Source organism: Anguilla rostrata, chromosome 17 (genome assembly GCF_018555375.3).
Source record: "Anguilla rostrata isolate EN2019 chromosome 17, ASM1855537v3, whole genome shotgun sequence".
NCBI lineage: Eukaryota > Metazoa > Chordata > Actinopteri > Anguilliformes > Anguillidae > Anguilla > Anguilla rostrata.
Window position 1 is genome coordinate 11,263,149 of NC_057949.1, and position 21,052 is coordinate 11,284,200.

General features: G+C 42.5%; 2 protein-coding genes across 3 annotated transcripts; one reads left to right on the plus strand and one right to left on the minus strand.

Moving 5' to 3' along the window:
• Positions 1–683: 683 nt before the first annotated feature.
• On the minus strand, positions 684–4,892 carry LOC135243720 (forkhead box protein J1-B-like). 2 transcript variants are annotated; one of them, XM_064315718.1, is made up of 3 exons: positions 4,764–4,892; positions 3,839–4,321; positions 684–2,778 (listed from the first exon to the last, which is right to left on the minus strand). In XM_064315718.1, the coding sequence occupies exons 2-3, from the start codon at positions 4,187–4,189 to the stop codon at positions 2,029–2,031; spliced, it is 1,101 nt and encodes a 366-aa protein (XP_064171788.1). In that variant the 5' UTR covers positions 4,190–4,321; positions 4,764–4,892; the 3' UTR covers positions 684–2,028. The 2 variants fall into 2 exon arrangements, with proteins under 2 accessions (XP_064171788.1, XP_064171787.1); XM_064315717.1 differs by having other exon boundaries at positions 3,839–4,880.
• A 2,743-nt stretch (positions 4,893–7,635) lies between these two features.
• LOC135243630 (UBA-like domain-containing protein 1) lies at positions 7,636–13,953 on the plus strand. Its single transcript, XM_064315599.1, has 3 exons — positions 7,636–8,098; positions 8,538–8,597; positions 12,854–13,953. The coding sequence occupies exons 1-3, from the start codon at positions 7,991–7,993 to the stop codon at positions 13,124–13,126; spliced, it is 441 nt and encodes a 146-aa protein (XP_064171669.1). The 5' UTR covers positions 7,636–7,990; the 3' UTR covers positions 13,127–13,953.
• The last annotated feature ends 7,099 nt before the right edge of the window (positions 13,954–21,052 follow it).

Here is a 21,052-nt window from a genome sequence, read left to right on the forward strand (position 1 = left end):
TATTCGTTTATTTGTCAGATTCCATTACACAGGGCAAATTACAATGCATTGGCATATATAGGACAGAGAGACAGGTACTGTGTGTGTAGTTCAGTCTCAGAAATAATGGTACAGTGGGGGTACTTTTTGGTTCTTTAAGGAACACATTTCCGAAAGGTACAATAAAGTAATTATTACACGCATAAAGGTAAAATTAATTATCAAACACATGGCTAGGGGTGAAATTTTAAGTACCAATGGGGTGCCACCTCAGTCACAAGCATTGTACCTTTTATTCTGAGAGTGTAGGGGGCCAGCTGAAAGAGAGGGAGGTCACACCTTCAATATTGTCTTGTCTGTTAGGTGTGATGCCTGTGATCTCAGTCAGCTGTGCAGTTCTCAGCAGCAGCAGAAGGAAGCTGCAGCTAATTGAAGGAAGATATTGCAGTGATGGTAGGAAACTACCGTTATGATCAGGCGTTCCAAATTCAGGATCGGCTAAAATGAGGGAGTCGCCGACAGCTCATTGCATGGCTGGCTATTTCATCATCGCAGCCTAGGATGTGGTCACAGTCTTTATGACCTCACACAGCTCAACAGAATTTTGTTCCATTTCATCTTAAGACCAATAAATTGTCCTTCTGAGCATGACCTCACAGTGAGGCAGTTTTCAAACATGCTGATAAAAAGCTGCACACCAGCAATCTGGGGAAAATTCACTTTTTATTCCCTTAAGTGAATTTGGAAGGTATTCTACAAAAAAAAGTGCTATATTTTTTTTGTTAAAATAAATTAGCAGCAGAATCTTTCCAAAGATCTTTGAGCCACACATTTTTGACACTAAGTGCTTTGCTTTTTTTAATGATCATCAAAATTCAGTCCTGTCAACATAATGTTCCCCTCAGCCTTTCCACAAACAACCAAGTAGAACAAAATACAGAAAATTAAAGGCCTTTTATCTAGGCGTATCAAATTAGAGATATCGTGCTCATGGTCCAAACCAGTATCATGAGAGCCCAATGACTAAACCAAACAAAAGCTGTAGAGTTGTAAGATCTGTAGTCATCCTGTGGATCAATGAGAGATCCAGCTCAATTTATAAGCAAAAACATATTGCAAGACTTGTCCTAAAGTACTAATAAATGTGGGTTAGTGTTTGTGGTTCCCTTGTCTTATTGTTGTTGTATGAAAGTTGCTTCAAGATTCGCCAGCACATACACATTCTGCTTTACACACCCTGTAAACAGCATGCTTAATTTGCAATTACAAATATACAGATCAGCAATTAAGTAGCGCTAATAGCAAAAACATTGGTCCTGAGTGAAGTCATGTGAATCGGCAGGTAAACAGGGAGGTTCTGGGGTGCAAACGGGCCTGCAGACCATGTTTTTATTGTTTTACCATTTACATCTCCGGGACCTGCCTCGTTTGGAGAAAAGGATCCCTTACCTAAATCTCCATGCATAATTTAACAACCACTGAAGCAGGAGGCTTGAGTTCCACCCTGCCGTCTATGAGGGTTTTTCTAATTTACTTACATGCTCTTCCTAACCCTCTCACACCCAGTTTAATACGGAGTCCACAGGCATTGTTCCCTTCCAGTACTTCAAAAGTACCATCTTTGTTTGCCTGTACCATTTGTGTCTAATGACTAATTATTTTCCTACAAGTTTTAATCAGTAACTAATTTTGACATTAACATTGCAAAACGTGTTAGATGTGACAAAATAGAAGACAAAAAAGGGGAAAAAGCAGTTTTTTGTCAGCGTTTGGTAAATGGTAAATGGACTGCATTTATATAGCGCTTTTATCCAAAGCGCTTTACAATTGATGTCTCTCATTCGCCGGAGCAGTTAGGGGTTAGGGGTTAGGTGTCTTGCTCAAGGACACTTCGACACGCCCAGGGCGGGGTTTGAACCGGTTTGAACCGGCAACCCTCCGACTGCCAGACCATCGGTCTTACCTCCTGAGCGTTTGTGATGCTAACATAGCACAATAGAAACTGCGAGGTCTCCTGACCTTCAAAAGGGGGCAGGGTATGTGGAGAGGTCAAAGATCACAGGTAAGACCCCATGCCCCCTCCCAGGGTACCGCCTCTGTGAAGAACCCCTCATAGCAGCCGAAGGACTGGTCTGTAGCTAAGGCAATGGGCTGGAGCTCCTCCCTTGACTCCTCCCAGGGGTGTGGCTGCTTCTGGGGGAATGAGGTCAGCTCCTTGTACTGCACTGGGTGGGAAGGTGGGTGTGTTTGGGCCACGCCTTGCTGTAGGCAGAGGTGTTCCCCCACAGAGTCGCTCACCTCCGAGTACTCGCAGGCTGGCTCGGCCCCCAGGGTCCCTCCCCCACTACACCACCTCCCCCCAGCCCCCAAGGGGTGCCCTTGCAGGGAGATCTCAGCCCCGCAGCCCAAGGCATTCAGGGCCATGTTGATATCCAGGTCTTCGAAGTTACCGCTGCTGCTGCTGCAGGAAACAATGTCCTCAAATCCAGAGGTCCAGTCCAGGACACCCTCCGAAGCCTCGCTCCCTTCGGGCTGGGGTGTCAGCAGGGGGGTTCCCGTAACCCACTTTTGGGAGGTGTGCTTGCGTCTGCGGCCGTGCTGGGGTGCCGTCTTGCCCTGCCGCCTCTGGGGGGCAGTGTGAGTTGCGACGTGGGTCCTCCTGCGCTTAAACACCCCGTCCACAAACATGTCGGCGTACTGAGGGTCAATTTTCCAAAACCCACCTTTGCCGGGTTCATCCTTCGTTCTGGCCACCTTCATGAAGCACTTATTGAGTGACAGGTTGTGGCGAATGGAGTTCTGTCAGGAGAGAAAAAGAAACAGACAAACAGACAGACAGCAAGAGATTGAGAGTGAATAATATTGTTTTAAGCAGAAATAGGCAAGTTGACAAAGAGACAAAGACAGATCAAAAAAAGCCAGAGAAGACTTTAATTTGAAGAGACTGAGGGAACAATGTTATAGTTTGAAGCTAAATCGGTCAGGTGAGAACATCATCCTAGCTTTCCCTCTCACAATGAAAATGTAAAATTGCCTGAAAGGAATAATAATTTCACCACAGGCACATGTTGCATGGATAGATCAGTGGATTCTCGAACATGTTCTTCGGCAGTAGGTATGCTGTGCTATCTTGAGACAGTCCTGGTGTGCAGGGCAGTGGCAGTGAAGCAAACTTTGCTAATGCTATGTTTTGGTTAACAACTTTCTAAAGCTGTCCTCCCCAGGTGCAGTAAGAGAGGGGTCCCCCAAGCGGAACCTCATTATCTGAGTCTCAAGGTCCCACTTAAACAGCCGTAGGGAACAGGAACTCGTGCAATTTAAGAACTTTGTGTTCATTTCAGTGACTGGCAAAACCATAATGGTTTTTTGAGTATGGAAAGAGGGAACACTTTCTTAATTGCACTGTGCAAATTTTAGGACAAAGTGGATTGCAGTTAGATTGAAAAGTGACCGTAGACTAATTTCCTCTTCTCTCCCCTAAGATGTGTTCATGCTGAAATTCACATGACCCATTCAGACTTCAGTGTATTCATGCCTGGAGTTGCTTGTATATTATTAACAAGAAAAACAATTAGGCGGCAAACTGGCACTTGAGAAACTCACAAATATCCTATTCAATTTGTTAAAGCCCACTGACAAATGAGAACAGACTCCTTCAATTAGGTAACAAAGCACATTTTACACTTAGCCTGTAATTCTTAACAGGAGTGTCGCTTCAGATGGCATCAGAGAGACGGGCGCGGGGATGATGCTTACAGGTGCGGATACACCACCCCACTCCACCTTAATCCACCTTTCACCCCCGCATCTAAACTCGACCTGACTGCTCATTCATAATTAAAGAGGTCAAGTCACACACCTGCCAGCTGGGCTCCGCGTGTCGGTAGTAACAGAAGTTCTCCGTGATCCAGTTGTAGATGGCGGACAGGGTGATCTTGGTTTTTTTGCTCGCTCGCATGGCCATGCAAATAAGTGTGGCGTAGGAGTAAGGTGGTTTCACCCGGTGGTTTGTCTTGTAGTCTATCTCTTCGGAAGGTCGAATGACGTGATGGTGGTAAACGTGCCTTGTGGCTTGCTGGTGGTAATCGCCGGAGCTCGCATTAGCCGTGGCGCTGGATGTTATGTGGTTACCTAAGGTCTGCGGCACACCTGACGCAGCTGTATCCCCTTCGGGAGGGCTGGAAGGGGACTCCGTGTCCGTCGGGTGCATGTTTGGGGAATGGCGATGACCGGAGGTGGAGTGCCTCTCCGGTTGAGCCGTGAGGATGGAAAAGTTCTGCAGCCACTGAAGGTTGGTGAGACTGTCGTCCAGGTTTCCCAAACCGCCAAAGCTGTCCCGGTCCTCGGGATGTAAAGACAGCCATTTCTCTTTAAACTTTACGGCAATATCCGGACTAGTTAGCACTGGCATTATAATAGGCTACAGGTCAAATATCCAGAACAGCCTAGTCGATGGACCAAAAAATAAATTTGTTTGTAGCCCACTTTTAATTTTATTTGTTAAACTACACCAACAAATAGCCCAACCTATAGGCTATATCTATGCGATGTAAATCTAAAATTGAGAGATATTGGCTTGCGTATTAGCAAACTTTGTTAATACCGGGGTTTTTTAGTCTGTAACATTTCCCCGTACGTATTTACATTTAAATCACATTATTGTGAAAATAGCCTTTAGGTACGAAGTTTATATCCATTCAACTGACTTTCTCCACAGAATTTCGCTCTAACGCTTCAGCACTTTTCAGCATGAAAATGCGATACTCTCACATATTTGAACTTACTGTAAAATCTTCAGATGTTATTAAAAATAATTAATTCCTTGTCGCTGAAAAGGATTCCACGGATAACGATTGTTCTTTGCGGGAGACTTCGCGCTCTGCTTGTGCGCGCAAGGGGTTTTAATAGCCCTTTAAATAGGTCTGAGGCCGCTGATTGGTTCTTTGGTATCCAGGTTTCACCTTTCCGACTTCTACTGGCGCGAATCTGCTTGACAGAAAGATGCGCTGTTTCTGAACATTTTCTAAAGAGCATCCGACCAGACCCGGGGGTATTTCAACGTTTATTAACGGGTGAATCAAGGTTGAATCACTGCTGAATTTTGTTTCGATTTTGAAAGGCGAATCAACGTTGATATCGCGACGTTGTTTCAACGTCTTACTTAAAGAATATAACTTTATTTATAATTATAGTCAATTTATATATATATAAACAGTATTATTATATAGAATAGCTTATTATTATTATTATTATTATTATTATTATTATTATTATTATTATTTATAATAGCTTATAAATAATTATTATTAATAGCCTAATAATAATAATAATAATAATAATAGTAGTAATAATAGGCAGAACCTTGTTGAAGACATTATTTTGATTCGACGTACAGATCTTGTTAAAATTTCAACGTTGATTTATAAGTATTTTGTTAACCTTTTTATTTTACAACCATTTAGCATTGAACGTCGTTTCAACGTTTTTTCAACTGACCTTATTTCAGCCACATTTCAACGTTCAAGGTCGGTCACCTGCCGGCTGGGGAGTCTGTCCAATGGTTCCAAAACTTGGCTATAGGCTATATGTATATTGTATATTTTGTAGGCTATATGGCCTATATTCTGTGACCTAGGCCTATATAATGTTTACATTTTTGTACATTTTGAGTTGTTTGTCAAGTTGCGTGATAGTGATATAGCCTCTTGTGCTCTGTTATTTAGACAACCGAAATAGGCTTGGTTTTCTGACAGCTCATTTGTTATCCTATACAATCTGTAGCCTAAATATATATATAAAAATACCGCAAATATAGTCTGCAGACCTAATCTTGGGTTACATTTGGATGTCATAAATTCAAGACGAACGGTTAAAGTCCATGTAGAATTAAATGTTCAAAATGTCAAATCACTTCTAGGAATCATAACTGCAGAATAAAGAAAAACTGAACCTTTAACAGTAGGCTACATAGCAGAAACAACGGTTGTCATATAAAGCGTAGGGTATTTTAGACTACGCTATATAACTTTACTGTATGAAGCTTAATTATGTCGTATCTTTTCTTTTATAAACAGCAGTACATGTCTAAGTAAAGAAATTATGAACGAATGTCGGCTTTCTTGGACAACTAGTCTTTCATTAAAACAACGTTTCTGCGTATTAGTTACGCAGAGGCATGCAGAGACATTTTCAGGGGCTCAAAGCAAACTGCACACGAACTAGGAAAAAAAAATGAATGAAATTGTTTTTGTCAAATCAAAGGGGCACTAGGGACAAAAAGGGCAGGTGCTCGGGCTCTCCGGAGCCCCCAACTCCACCGGCACATGCCTGGTTGTTACGTGCGCTCAGTGGGTGAAAGGCACGTTGTGATTGTGCAATAACACTGTAGAGGCGGCAAGGAACTCTGGAACAGCGCCGAGAACTCGCGCCAATAGATCCCGCTATTAGCCTACTGTACTTGATTGACAACGCGACGAACGTTGAGATTAGGCTAGTGTGAGGTGTGTCTGCCTACCGAACACTCTCAGATTAAAACTAGCATGCGTCGCCTTTTTCTACCAGGACTGCTTTGAGACAATTGCCTATCACTAGCCTAACTGTATTTGGGGCGGATCAGACCTAGTTTAAAGTTTGATGTTAGCGAATGTCACACATTTATAGGCTAGCCTATGTAAAACATCTCTCCCATTTCAATGTAATTTTTATTACTTAACACATACGTTGCATTAGCCTACACTGCATTTCCGTATGAGTCATGGTGTGTTTATTGCCTATACAAAGACTGAAATGTTGCATATGCCTACTATTTAGGCAGCTGTAGCTCTGAAAGTTGGCGCCACTCCGTGCCACGCGCCGCGGAATTTCTAACCGCTACACCAGTAAACCCACCGGAAGGATTAACTACAGTTGTATGTACTAATAGGTTAATTACTGGTATCATCATTCAGCCGTATGCACGTATGGCAATGCCACTTGCATATGGCTATGCAGACATGTTTCTGTGTCTCCCACTGAACTGTTGGTGTCTCCGAAGGAATGTGTTCGAAAACCAAGTAGTAACCAACAAAATGTACGTTAAATAAGAAAGTTAGAGAAATAAAATCCAAAAAAATGTGTATATACTGCCACCTAACGGATATAAGTTGCAAATACCTTTAGGTCTTTAGAATTCATGTCATTTTTTTATTTTGAAAACAATGGATCTACCGGACGTTTCGCATTCGTTTAATTTGAAATATTCTTTAAAGCAATTTGCAAACAGGGAGGTAGAATAGACTATGCCACAATGGGCTACATCTGTGATGAGAAAAATCACCTGCTCACTCTGTCTCTATTATATGTTTGAAAAAAGTAATATTTGAAAATAAATCAGCACGTCTCTGTTCAATTAAATATGGATTGAATGGATTTGGATGGCAGCCAAATATAAAACTAGCACATGATTAAACACTTATAAACACATTTCTTTTCTATTTTTACTTCGACGAACAATTTTCACGAGTCACTCGTGAAAGCCAAATGGTTTGAAGAGGGCTGACACTAGATTATGCGTTTTACGTAAAGCAGGCCTAGCAGTTTCTTAAAGACATGAAAAGGAGACCGTAAAGTCAATTTGCTGAGTAACACTCATGATAACGTCACACTTTTTTCTCCGTAGTTCCTATATTTCACTGGGCGCCTACACATCCTTCTGTATGCCCCCGCCACTCCCTCTGTCTGCCGTCAGCTGTCAGTCAGGAGATTGCTAAGGGCAGTGGGGCAGAAACAGTAAATATTTGGTGTGCAAGCAGTAGTGGATAGTGGATAACTGAGGGAGAAGGGAGTGACGGAGAAAAGAAGAAAAACCTAATGGAGAAAGATTAAGTGAGTGAGGGAGTGAGTTGTGTTTACGTTTCTGTGCGTGTTTACGCGCAGTAAAAACGGCGCACGAGAGTGAAATACTATTGGCTTTAAGTGCGGATTTCCAAGTTTAGCACCAAAAAAAGCTTGGGAAAACAACACTGCGGCGAACATGGATGAACTGAGGCACCAATTAATGATAAGCCAGTTCGTTCTGGCCGCTGGTTGCGCTGGAGACCAGGCAAAGCAGCTTCTACAGGCGGCACACTGGCAGTTTGAGGTATGTCTAGTGTTTTGTAACGTGTAGAGCCTGTGCGTTATGTTTTGTATTTTGTGCGTCTGTCGGCTATTTGTTACAGGATCATTATGCGATTTGATTTCACGTTTTATTGCAAGCCTTGTCCATTTGTCTAAATTTCATAATGCCTTTATGCAATAGCCCATCGGTGGTTCCTGGTTTATTGGACAAATCTAATTTGTATTGTCTACGGTTCACAGGTTTATGATTCCACACAATGTGGAAATTTCAAGTTTGTAGCATATGCAATAACATAGCCTAGTAATGTCCAGTGACCATATAACAAAACATACGACAGACGTTTGCGCTTGGATTCAGGGACAAATGTGTAACCGACTGGTCAACATTTTTTGCAGGCTTACATTATTTTATTCAAGTGTTCTTCTGCAGTAAATAATATTACCTGTCTGGCTCTCTCTAGACTGCGCTCAGTTCATTTTTCCAGGAAACCAGTATCCCGTACAGTCACCACCATCAAATGGTGAGTATACATTGGTGTCTTATTTGTCATAACAATAGTACTGGAGTAATAGCAATTTTAGTGTGACTATTATAACTGTACCCGCCATATTGTGTAGGCGCAACCCTGACAAAAATTTTTTAAAAGCCAGTCAAGTTCTATTCTGCGTTTAAGGAGGAAGGAAAAAGATAAGCATGTCACGCAAAACTACTAGAATACAACTGGACGAGGGCGACAAAAGCTCGTACATCAACTTTATTTTTACACCATAGTTTTTTGACTGAGGAATTGATTACGTGTCACACACGTGGAGGAGGGCATATCATTGAAAGCTTGACCATTATTTTGAAACAGCAGATTCAACTTGTGTAGTATCCTTTTAAACGTATCTGGCTTTGTGTGTATTTTCTAGCTGCTAGGCAACCGATAGTTTCCATGTTCAAAGATGATTTACATAGCATTTCCAGAAACGAGCAACATTTTATTTTGTATCAATTCTGTAAATTAATCTCTCGTAACTTGCTGTAACTGGAGGAACATATTTTTCTAAGTGCAGATGTTCACATGTTTTCAAAACCGTTAAATCATAGTTTAAAACCTAGCATACAAACTTCAAGTGGACAGCAATTTTCCATCCATCCATCCATCCATCATCCATTCATTCATCCATAATCTGACATGCTTATTCCCGGTCAGGGAATGCTACTCCTTTGCAAATGTTGGTGGATCTAGCTCAGGAGTGTCAAACTCCAGTCCTGGAGGCCCACAGTGTCTGCAAGTATTTGGGTTTTCCTTTTAATCAGCAGCCAATTAAGGCATTGAGAACAAGGTGTGTGGACTCTCTAGCTAATCAAGCATTTTTGAGCGTCACCATATGTATTACCCTGTAGGAAAAATGAAGGAGACATTTTAAAACAGGACTGATGAAGCAGGCAAATGGTTAGACTGAAAGAAAAAAAAACACTTATAAGCTTTAGTAGAATGGCTCAAATTAATTTTGATGCCCTAACAGGTATTTTGGAAATATTGTTTTAAAACGGGCTGTTTTTTGATCAGTGAGTCAGTTTAACATGTGTATTTACTTCAGACTGAGTTGGGGGTGGGGGTCATCATACACCTCAAAGAACACTGGAAAATTACAGCCGCCCCGTGGAATGCTATAGGAAATATAGCAAATGAACGGCACAGCTGCAGCTCGGACACTGTGACCTATGCCTCATACTTGAGTTACTTGTTTATATCATAGTAGTTCATGTTTATTTTCTTTATGCTTCCTGGTCTTTGTTTGCACTATAAACACCTCATTGTACCACCTACAGTTGTTTTGCTGGTTATGTTCATGCCATAGAGAGAAAAACACAGTCAGCACTCTCTGGAAGAATCAAGCTGATAATTTATTACATAGATGTATGAAGCACAATAAGCATGAACGTTTTGGCAGCAGCATTCTTTAGTGTGCTAAACTTGCAAAAAAACGTCTTTTGTAATAATGTGTACTGCCTAAAAGTCATTGTTGTCGTTGTTGTTGTTGTTGTTGTTGTTAAGTGTGTGTGTATGAGTGTGTTTGTTACTTTCTCTTGTTTAAAATGGTAAAACTGGTCTGCTTTCTCTCCATATTCTGTGCGCTCCCAAGTCCCAGAATGACAACCCTAACTTAAGATCATGAGGAAGTGATGAAAATGAAAATGAAAAAAGAGATGGTCTGTGGGTAACGTGGCAAGACTATGTTGAATTAGTTAGCCTTATTATGACTTCATTATCGTGTCTGGTACAGGTCGAGGTCGTGAGTAAGAAAGAGAAACTCAGGTAAGGCCCACACGCAGTGATGACCAGTCATTTGTCCCACTGAGGGAGGATTACAGACGGGGGTGGTGTTCTGTGGTCACAGCCTGCAAGTGAAACCCCCCCCCCCCCATTTAATGAAAACTTGGAATGTCTAACCAATCAATTTCCCTGGGGTTTTCCATTTTTCATACAGCCACCACCCAGCCTCCTCTGGCTGTGTGCCAGTGTGGTCCATATAAACACACAGACCATTGTGAGGCCACGCAGGAAATCAGGAAAATAGTTTCTTTGTCCAGCGCTGAACTGGCTCTGTATTTGTTTCCTATCAGTGCAAAATTTAATAACTGAATGCATCTGAGCCTGACTGAAGAGGCGAGGGGTTCAGTACTGAACACACACTGGTACCCCGCGTTGGTGCACCGCACCAGTGTGTGTTCAGTACTGAACGCCCATGCCTCTTTAGAACAGAGCTACGCTCTGGTCTTGTGTTCAGCTCCGTGTTTGCTGAAGGCAGACTCTGGGGGAGGTGATGTAACAGGATGTTTAATACTGAATGAGGCGGTCTGAGCCGTGTGACTGCGGCAGGGCCAAAGGGAAGTGCTCTCATTCATGGTCTGACTGCTGCACATGTGACCTGGGCGGGGCCTTGGTGAGGACTGATGAACACGCTGACCGGGCTTTTACCGCAGGAGGCAAAACCTGATACTGACTATATCGCCTACCGTCACATCATCCCTCACTTACTCCTGTTCCAGTTACACATTCATCCCAAACCTAGTCCTGGTCCAGATTTAGTCTTTTCTTCCACTCTAGAATGGTCAGTCATGTTCGTAGGCCCCTCTTATTGCGCAGTTGTTCAATACTAGACAGCAGGCAGCCAGTCAACCTCTATCCTGCACTCATCTCCCTCCCTGTGCAAGTCCTCCCTGGACTCCTGGCCACAGTCCGCACTAGCAAGGCCAGGGTTACAGCCACAATTGGCACTGACACGGTCTGGATTAGCGCTGTGCTTGCAGTGGGTATGAATGGGATTCTGGGACCATGTGGTGAAGCTCAGATTCGCTCTGTCCAGCTTGCTTTTGGAATACAAACCCCAGCTTGTACCCCCGGCTCCTGAACCGTTTGCCTGTCATGTGAGTGCACTGTTGAGCAGAGCCCTGTGGAGATTAGCAGGACCTGATGCTACCTAACGCGGTCTCTGCATCCATTGACAAGTCTGGGCCTCTCTCTTAATTCAGTTCAAAGTGCCTTATTGGCATGACTTATCTGAATGTATTGCCAAGTCTTAACAGAGACAAACATTGAACAATCTTATCTATAAAACTGTACTACAACACAGGGTGTGACGTCATTGTGTGCAAAAACGTAGATTGTAAAGATACTGAAGAACTAAAATAGACCGAGAGTAATATAAAATACAGTCACTTCTGCTAATGGCGAGGTTTTACTGGCATCTCTCCCCCAAATGTATTTGTTTCCTGGGAATCGGGTGTGTGTGTGTGTGTGTGTGGTGGGGGGGGGGGGGGGTGTAAAGCCAGTGCTGCTTAGCCTTCTCAGCGTCTCTCTCACTCTGAGTAAGGGAAATGCCAGCCTTGTCCTGAGTCAGCTGGCATTAGCAGGGTAAACCAACCTGCTGCTCTTCAGGGGACTGAAGGTGTAACAACCTGCACATCAATCTACATCAAGCAAAAAAAAGCTAAGTTAGCCTTCCGTGTCTCTCTCTGTTTCTCCTCTGTGCCTTTCCCCCCTCTCTCTGTAAACAGGGCTCTCTTGTGTATTTCAGTGTATTTTGGTGCTTGCGCCCTGAGGGTCTAGTCATGTGCTCTTGGGCAGGGACAGGAAATGGGTGCAACAATCAGGAGGAACTGAAAAACATAGAGTGAAAAGGCTTTTGATGAAAACAAATCTGTGGTAAACAGAGAGGGGGAGAGAGAGAGAGAGAGAGAGAGCTGTGCAGTTAGCTGATTGGACATTCCTGCTCTAGGCTAAATTATGAATGGGTAGATTGAGTGGTAGATTAAAACATTAGGCTATATTTATAAGGTACGCAAGTGGAGATGACCCAGTCCTTTTTCATGGAATCCAGTGAATTCATACATTCATCGCTTAATTTTTTATTAATGGTAGGGCGATAGTCATCTTGAAGCAGCAATAATATATTTTGCCAGAGGTTGATGTCTTCATGTGTTGTGGAGAACACTGATCTGAATTTAGCCTGCTTGAAAATGTGTGACCCAAACGGAACTTCTAACACCAAAGGGAGGTATTTTAAAGTCATTGGCTTGGGACTCTTAATTCCTGCTACTGTGAATTCTTATGCTCTCGGTGGGCTGAATGACCTGTTCTCCTCATCATGTATTCTTCTGTTTTTACATAAAGCCCAAGTGTCTGGGGCACTGTGGGACCGAAGTTGAGTGCGGCAGGTTTAGGAAGCACGCACAGAAAGAATGCGTTTACACACTTCTCTCTCACACACTTCTCTCGTCCCGCAGATGTGCACTCCATCCAACACGCCAGCGACACCCCCAAACTTCCCCGATGCCCTCGCCATGTTCTCCCGCCTCAAGGCCTCAGAGAATTTCCACGGCAACAGCCCCGTGGCCCCGCCGGCCACCTCACCTCCCCCTCAGGACAGCTGGGCCCTGGGCCCTCTTACCCCTCAACACCCCCCTCTGTCACAGGCGCCCCCTCCTGGCTGGCCTGCTGCCGCCGCCCAGCAGGCCTCTGAAGAGCAGGCAGGCGTTGCCATGGAGGCGGAGAGATGAGGTGTCTATGGCGACAACTGGACCAAGCACTGATGGACATGGTTGGGGGGGCAGGGTGAAGAGCAACAGACTGAAACATAATGCAAAATGCAGCACTCAAAGATGCCAGTGCACTGAAGTACAAATTGATAAGAAAATATTGATATCCCTAATTTAAAATTATTTTAAAATAAGGCATGTTTAACATAAGAGGCAAGATGGAGACACTTCCCCACCTACCAGCCAATGAAAAGCCACTTCCTTCAGCAGTCACCTGACTTTTATGAGTCAGTCTGGGCAGACCATAGACCATGCTGAATCAAACAGGTTCTATCATTTCCTGCACAGGTTCAAAGTTCAATAGCCATTCAATTTCCTGAAAGGAGCAAGGGTTAGTAATTTATATTTCTTTATGGGTTTTCATTTCAAAGGTTTTTTGTGCATTACACATGCCAACATTTTAGGTGAAGGTTTGAATAAGGTTCCTCACATTCATGCTGAGGTCGCCTGGGCCTCAACAGGAAGTGCTCAACAGGAAGTTCTGGACTGACAGCACCCCAGTGTGCAATTAAAGAAATAATAAGGCGTGTAAAACTCAATATGGGAAATAACAATCAACAGGGTCATCTTTTTGTTGTTACAGTAGAGAGCGGGTTTTGTTTTGATGACTGCATTGTTTTGGAAATGTTTCTCTCCTTATCCCAGCTCCAGAGGGTTCTGTTATGGTTCTTTTTATCAGTTGATTCTTTTCCTTCCTTTATAAATATTGATACTATTTCCACAATATTTGTGGATTAAGTGATTATTATTGTATTGTTTTGTGTTTTAATAAAATACTGGAAATCTGATTATAACGCTTTGTCAAGTCATCTGTAGTATAAAACTCTTCCCGGCCACATACAAGGTTTTTCCACTCTATGCGTATGATAAACTATTCAGTAAATTATTACATACATTATTGGCAATGTTGTGCTATTGCCAGCATTTGGAGTGTAGTGTTTCAGAGTATATTATGACTTATACATGAAAATGAAGTGCGGTCTGTTAACCCCATGCAGAAATGTGCATTTGTGATAGTGGCAATTGGCTTTATAATATGTGACTTGCTTTTGACATTAATTATGCAAGAGCTAAAGTACGTAAGCCTCATAATACAAGTGTTTTTCCCTGCCCCCCAGAGAATGATGTATTGATACCGTTTCAGTAGTTTACATTAAAGTTTGTTCTCTGTGTTCCTTCCTGTTTCTGCTTGAAACCGCAGCTTAGCTGATTCCTGTGTGTTGTCATATTTTCCACAGACTAAATATATGTCAGGACATCTAAGTCAGCTGTGGAGAATGGTGCAAGCTAGGGACCGTGGGGGGGGGGGAGGGGGGAGGTGTTGGGGGTGCAGGAGAGGAAAAAACAGATGGAGGGAAATCGTATGCCCAAAGGAAGTTCCAGAGAAAGTGTTTGGTTGGTTGTACAGCAGTCAGAGTTTGTAGTGCCTTGTTTCAGGGCTTTAAGGGTTGTTGAGTGCGCGCTTGCCACAGTCCACTGAGCTCCACTCCTCAGGTGCATACTCAAATGTATAATGGCTCTGCCCCCATTGAAAATATAGGACAAATATCAAGCTTGAGTGGAATATGCCCAACAATAACGATGAGGAAAACTCATATTTTTGTTTTTGTTTGTGGCTGGACCGCAACAGCGGGGCCAGCCCTACAAACGCGAATTTCTGTAACATACTGACTGACTGAGTGATGAAGTTACACCATTGGTCGGCCGAGTTATAAAGTTTCACCATTGGTCGGCCGGATCACGTGTGTTAGGTCCAGCCATATACTAGGTTTTAACCTGGTCTTGTTAAAACAGCCCTGGGTGGCCTTTACATAAATTATGTCTGGCTCTCATTCTCCATTGCAGTGCTTTTTAAAAAATGTCTGTGACTGAGAGGGAGGAGTGCATTCTGGGAAATCAGGGGACCCTAGCAAGTGTACTCTCAGTCCATATAATGACACACACCCACTTCCTCTGGGAGTGGGGGAGCAATATCGCCATCACACCCATTGTTGTGCCCTGTGCCCTTGTCCCTGTGTGTGTGGTGGTGGTGGTGGTGGTGGGGGGGGTTAAGGAAGTGGGTTAAAATTAAAGGGGAGGGGCCACTGAGAGACAGCGGAAAAGTAGTAACAGCACAGATTCTTTCGAAACACCAGATACAATACTCTTAACACCTTCTCGCTACTGTTGAACCCCGAATTTTGTATTATAGTCCATTTGAGGGTGTGACCAAGGGCACATACTGTGGCAAAGGATGGCATACTGTAATATAACCCCAGAAACTCTTTTGACCAGCTGCAACCTCCTGTAGTTAAGAAGCAGTGCGGACAGAGTGAACGCAAAGGCGGTGTATCTGGTGGGTCTACAGGATTTGTGGCATAACTCATTGAAGTTGAAATGGACAACGGCGACCTCACTCGGAGTCACACTCGCACTTCCTCATGAGGCTTGACGAGAGGAGCATGTGACACACTGTGGATGGTTCCGTTAAATCAGTTCATTTCAACAGCCCATGGAATGATATCTTTTTAATATTTGTGGCTGTGTGCTCTTTAGAAAATTGTTGCGTTCACATGAAACAACAGGAAGTCCGAGGCTTGAAGCAGCTCTCTCAGGAAATGGCTGTGTGTCAGGTGTGGGAGACTGTGCCTGGCCATCCTCTGTGGCAAGCTTCCTGCCATTGACCACTTCCTGTCAGGAAAGTGGTCACTGAACATGTGAATGGTGGGTATATATGTATGCGTTCATGGGTTGTGTGTGTGCGTCTCTGCATCTGTGCCAATGTATGTGGAAGTACAGGATTGCCAGACTTAGCTTTTTCACAAATGCAAGCTCTTCCCAAGAGTCAGCAGACTGTAGGCTATCCATAAACCAATATAATAATGGCCTCAGTTTCTTAGACGATGAATACTGTTCCAGAATCAGTTCTTTCAACCCCCAATCCAAACCGTAAACCTTCCTGAAAATGCTACAGTCTCTGATAAAGCATCAAGTGCACCATGCAAACATGGACATGAAGCTTTAGCAGTACTTTGATTTACAAGAAAAATGTCATTTTCAATAACATTCAAGATACCTCTGATTTCATTTTTATAAATTTTCAAGGACAGGATTTGATTCATAGCACATGGAACTAAAGGCCTCAATGCACTATAAATGAACAAAGACCTTAACAGACATATTAATGTGTGTAGTGTAAGGTTAGCATCAAGTGTGCTTCTAATTTTGCTTCTAATTTAGGACTTGGAATAGTGTATATTTTCTGGGAACAATCATTGCCTATTTAAAATGAAACCCTGGCCAAGCGTTTAGCTGCAATGCTACAGGCTGTGCCTGGACACTGGCCTATAAATCTCTGGGTATGTCCAAGCCAACTTATGTTCCTCGAGTCTTTTTAGCGAGCGTTTGTTTGTGCTCCTGCGTCAGCGTGTCTTTCTGGACTGCTTCCAGATGAAATGGATTCTACAGAAATCTTTTCTCGGAACCAGATCGTGTGCTCTTCCTGCTCAGTGATGTGTTGCCACTTGTGAAACTAACAGCGGGCAGTGTTCACTCGGAATGAGACTGACGTGAGAACCTACGCACTGGAACTATGCCACCTGAGGGAGCCAGTGCAGGAGAACATTTTAGACATTCTGTGATGTTGCCGTCCATTGATTCTCTAACCTGAATGTTTCTAGCTCCAGCCGGACCAATCAGTTTGTGGAGGTATGGAAGGCCAAGTGTAAATAATTTGGTAGGCCTTACAAAAAAAAAAGTGTACTACCATGGCTTCAGACAGATATGAGCATAAATACACAGACTCTAAATCATCATTAAATATTTACAAATAGTAAAAGCTTTTCATGGTTGGTTGTCCCACAATTTTTTTTTTTACTATTGAATCTGATATATTTGAGTCAACATCATATTCTCGCACTAAATACTTGTAAAACCCTTGTAAAATGTTTTTTTTTAAAAAGCTGTAGACCCTGGTAAGCAGTTGAGATGGACAAATACATTTTCTGGCACAAGGAAAGAAGACTCACGCTGGAGTTTGGGGAGGAAGGAACTGAGGGGCCAGAGATGAAGATTCAGAGGTACAGGATAGCTCTCACCAGCAGGATGGGTATCTGTGGAAGTACCAGCTCTGGACACAAAGAGGCGACAAACACAATATTAAGATTAGAACATCGAAGTTACTGTAATTTTAGTTATCGAGGCATACTCAAATCAGCTAGAAAATGTGTTTTAATCTGTAAAACTACAGGAAAAAACCATGGTATGATAGGTTGCTAGAGGGGCGTGAAAACGCCAAAAGTGAAGGTACAATAAGTTTGCATTAAAGATAATTTGATTAATAAAGTGAAGACAGATGTGTGCATTTTAGTGATCAGAAAGGAAGAAAATGTTCTCTATGATGAAATATAAACTAAATCTAAATGTGTAGGAAGCTGAGGAGAGAAACAATTCACTAGGTGCTCTTGTCAATTTTGCAACATTGCTATGCTACAGTTCCATAGAACTGCGAGATCACATCAGAAACCATGTGACCTTCGTAACCAAGGCATTTCTTGTGAGCGTTGCTATGGTGCTCCAGGAACAGTAACTTTCCACTTGAGAGATTGGCCCTGCAAACATGGCAACCTCACACAACCTGACAAATGCATACTGAAAACTTGGGTAATCAGCATATGAACAGGTTTACTGTAGAGAGAGTGCAGTAAGGTTTACTGTACAGGCTCAATAATTGTTGGTTTAGAGTGGTTTTGTGTGCAGGCTAAGTCAGGCTGGGTCTGGCCACAGCCCATGCTAATGGAAATGAATAATGTAGGTTTTGTAGAGCAGGAGAAACAGGAAGCATTACAGTATCGCAGTAAAAGGACTGAAAAGGCTGAAAGGAGGATACCTGTGACACAAAGGAATGGAAGATGGACATTCATGAAAATGTACTCAAGCAAGCACACACATATCTACACAGCTCACAGCAGAAAGTACCTTATTTGAATATCCTCAAATCAAATCAATATTCTTCAATGATCCACTTTTTCCATTTAGACATTTCCTACCAGGTCATAAAAATTTTATTTTCTGCAACCAAACTACGTGTAAACTATTTTTGAGATTGCTTATGAAAAACACTGACTAAAATCTCACTGACGTAAAATAGGATTTGGGATTTCAATTCACACCATGTAGAAAGGATTTTTAATTCATATGCACATGTGTGTATTTTTTAAAAGTATGAATAGACATTTAGTAGCAACTTTATTAAGTACATCAGCTCATTAATGCAAACATTAGAATAGGCTAAATGCATGACTTAAGGGACAAGATTCAAGTGCCAGATTTGGCGGTTCCAGCATCTCAGAAACAGGTATTGCAATTTTCAGGTAGTACAGTCCCTTGAGTTTACAGAGAATAGTGCAATAAAAAAATATCCAATGAGTGGCAATGTTGTGGGCAAAAAAAAAACACCCCGTTAATGAGAGAGGCCAGAAGAGACTAGGCAGACTTAATCAAATTAACAGGAACGTCGCAGATACTGAAATAACATGCTGTGGTGTGCAGAAGGGTTTTGATCGTACAATGCATCAAACCCAGATCCAACAGCAGCAGAAGACCATGCCAGGTTCCAGTCCTGTCAGCTAAGATCAGGGAGACGTCATCAACAAACCTGAATTGAAAGTAGGAAAAATGTTGCCTGGCTGGACAAATCTCAATTTCTGCTGAGACATGCAGATGGTAGGGCCACAATTTGGCATACACCATTTGGCATGAATCCATAGATCCATGCTGCTGTGTGTCATCAGTGCAGGCTGTTGCTGTGGTGGTGGTATACTGGATTGGGGAATGTTTTATTGGCACACATTAGGTTCCTTAGTACCAACTGAGAACCATTTGATTGCCACAGAATACCAAAGCATTCTTGCTGACCATGTTCATCCTTGTATGGCCACAGTCAATCCTTTTCAAATGGGTATTTCCAGCAGAATAATGTGCCACGTTGCAATTGCATGCATCATCTCAAGCTGCGACCTGCGACTTTTACTGTGAAAGGGGGCTTGAGACACGACAGAGACGTGAGCTGCCTAATATGGCATACAGGGGACACGCCCATCTGACAGACTGTCAAATCACATCTGAGGCCCCTCCCCAGAGTCACAAACCCCAAATCCCCACCCCCATCCCCTTATCTGACCTGGTAAAACCATGCAGGGCCAACATCTGGGTTTTGCATTCTGGGATTACACCTGACTGGGAGGCGAGGAGAGACTTTTACTGTCTGCGCCGGGCAGAATGTGAGGTTGGCGGGATTAAGCAGACGGCACGCAGTTTGCGTCACAGACCTGCGTTTCATCTGGCTGGCACAGCAGTGATGTGGGCCTGTGTCCTCATCTGGAGCAGGAGGGGTGGGTACCAGGGCTACAGGGACTCTGCGATCTGGAACACTCTACCGGAGTATGGTTGGGGCCTCAGTACAAGAAAACCGCAGTTGTTTCACATCCAGTTTACCTTTTTTTGCTGCTAAAATTTGAGATTAAATTAAAAAATTAAATTTAAAACTGACAGATTGTTGAATTGCATATGGTATACAATTCCTCATGTGCAATTAAATTCACAATATTGATTGAAACAAAAACGACCTAAAGCCAGCTCTTATAGTTTCCCCACTAATAATTAAATATTTCAAATTATTCTCTTGGAACATCCTGGAAAACAAAATTATTTATGTAAATGGTCATCATTTATTGTAACTGTGGCTAATTCTTATAACCCTAAACAAAACAGGTGGATTAAATAATTCAAGCTTTATACAACATGACCATGTTACTGTTGGTGCTGCTGTTTTTCTGGATTCCTGATTGGCTGTTTGGATAACATTTACAGTAAGGAATATTTCTGGACTCTTGATTGGCTGTTTTGATACAGTATTTACAGTTAGGCATGCCACTGGATTCCTGATTGGCTGTTTGGACACAGTATTTACAGGAAAGCTTATCCATGGATTCCTGATTAGCTGTGGAATATTGAGAGCAAGCTGATCTTTCAGCTACAGTGTTTCTCTCTAGCCCTAGACATGAATGTAACATTAAATTATCAGTCTAGTATATGGCCAATTCCAGTTCAGAATGTCCAAATTCAAATGACAATTACAAAGACTCTATTCCAACTCTATTCTAATCCAGTTCAAAATGTCTAAATGACTCTGTGGTGGCGTTGGAAATGAAATAAAAACTTTCTTTTTTTTTGCTTTGCACCATTCACAAATAGGTTGTCGCACAACCTTTCGATTCACAGAAGGCATATTTGCCACACAAGCCATTTTCCAGAGGGAGGAAATCAAAACACAAAATTTGAGTCAGTAAATGATCGTTCTGAGATAATTTACCAGGGTAACGGTATGAATCATTTATTTCAGTTCTCACGGATAAATGTAATGGACGTGGTCTTTTGAATAAAGACTACCTCATATATGGCCCAATTCACTTAAAGATTAAATGTATCTCTCTCCCTCTCTATATATGAGTACAGCAGAGGAGTCTTACTGGGGACTGAAACTTATAACCCTTTGGTCTCAACCGACGTCCTACAAACACAAGAACAACAGTAAACAGGGCAGTCATTAACAGGAATAAATTTGCATTATTTGCATGCCAATCATAAAAAAACCTTTTAAAAATATTTAAGCTGCTCCTTGACCGCTCAGGAAAATCGACCTGAACATGTATTGTTTGCAAAAGAATATTTGCATTGCTTTTGAATGACCGAACTATCCAATGCGCATTTCGTCAATAAAAGCTAATTCTGCTGAGAACGGTTTTAACATATTTTTTAGGCTACATGCAATATTAATGTGTATTGTTTTTAATTTAAAATTATTATGATGACTTACAGGTTAATATAGGCTATGGTATGTGTGATGGC

Coding starts and splice junctions, on each gene's coding strand:
- LOC135243720 (XM_064315717.1), bottom strand. CDS start 4,390: ATGCCAGTGCTAACTAGTCCGGATATTGCCGTAAAGTTTAAAGAGAAA. Junction 2,779..3,838: donor ACGCGGAGCCCAGCTGGCAG/GTGTGTGACTTG, acceptor CTCTCCTGACAG/AACTCCATTCGCCACAACCT.
- LOC135243630 (XM_064315599.1), top strand. CDS start 7,991: ATGGATGAACTGAGGCACCAATTAATGATAAGCCAGTTCGTTCTGGCC. Junction 8,099..8,537: donor CGGCACACTGGCAGTTTGAG/GTATGTCTAGTG, acceptor GGCTCTCTCTAG/ACTGCGCTCAGTTCATTTTT. Junction 8,598..12,853: donor ACAGTCACCACCATCAAATG/GTGAGTATACAT, acceptor CTCGTCCCGCAG/ATGTGCACTCCATCCAACAC.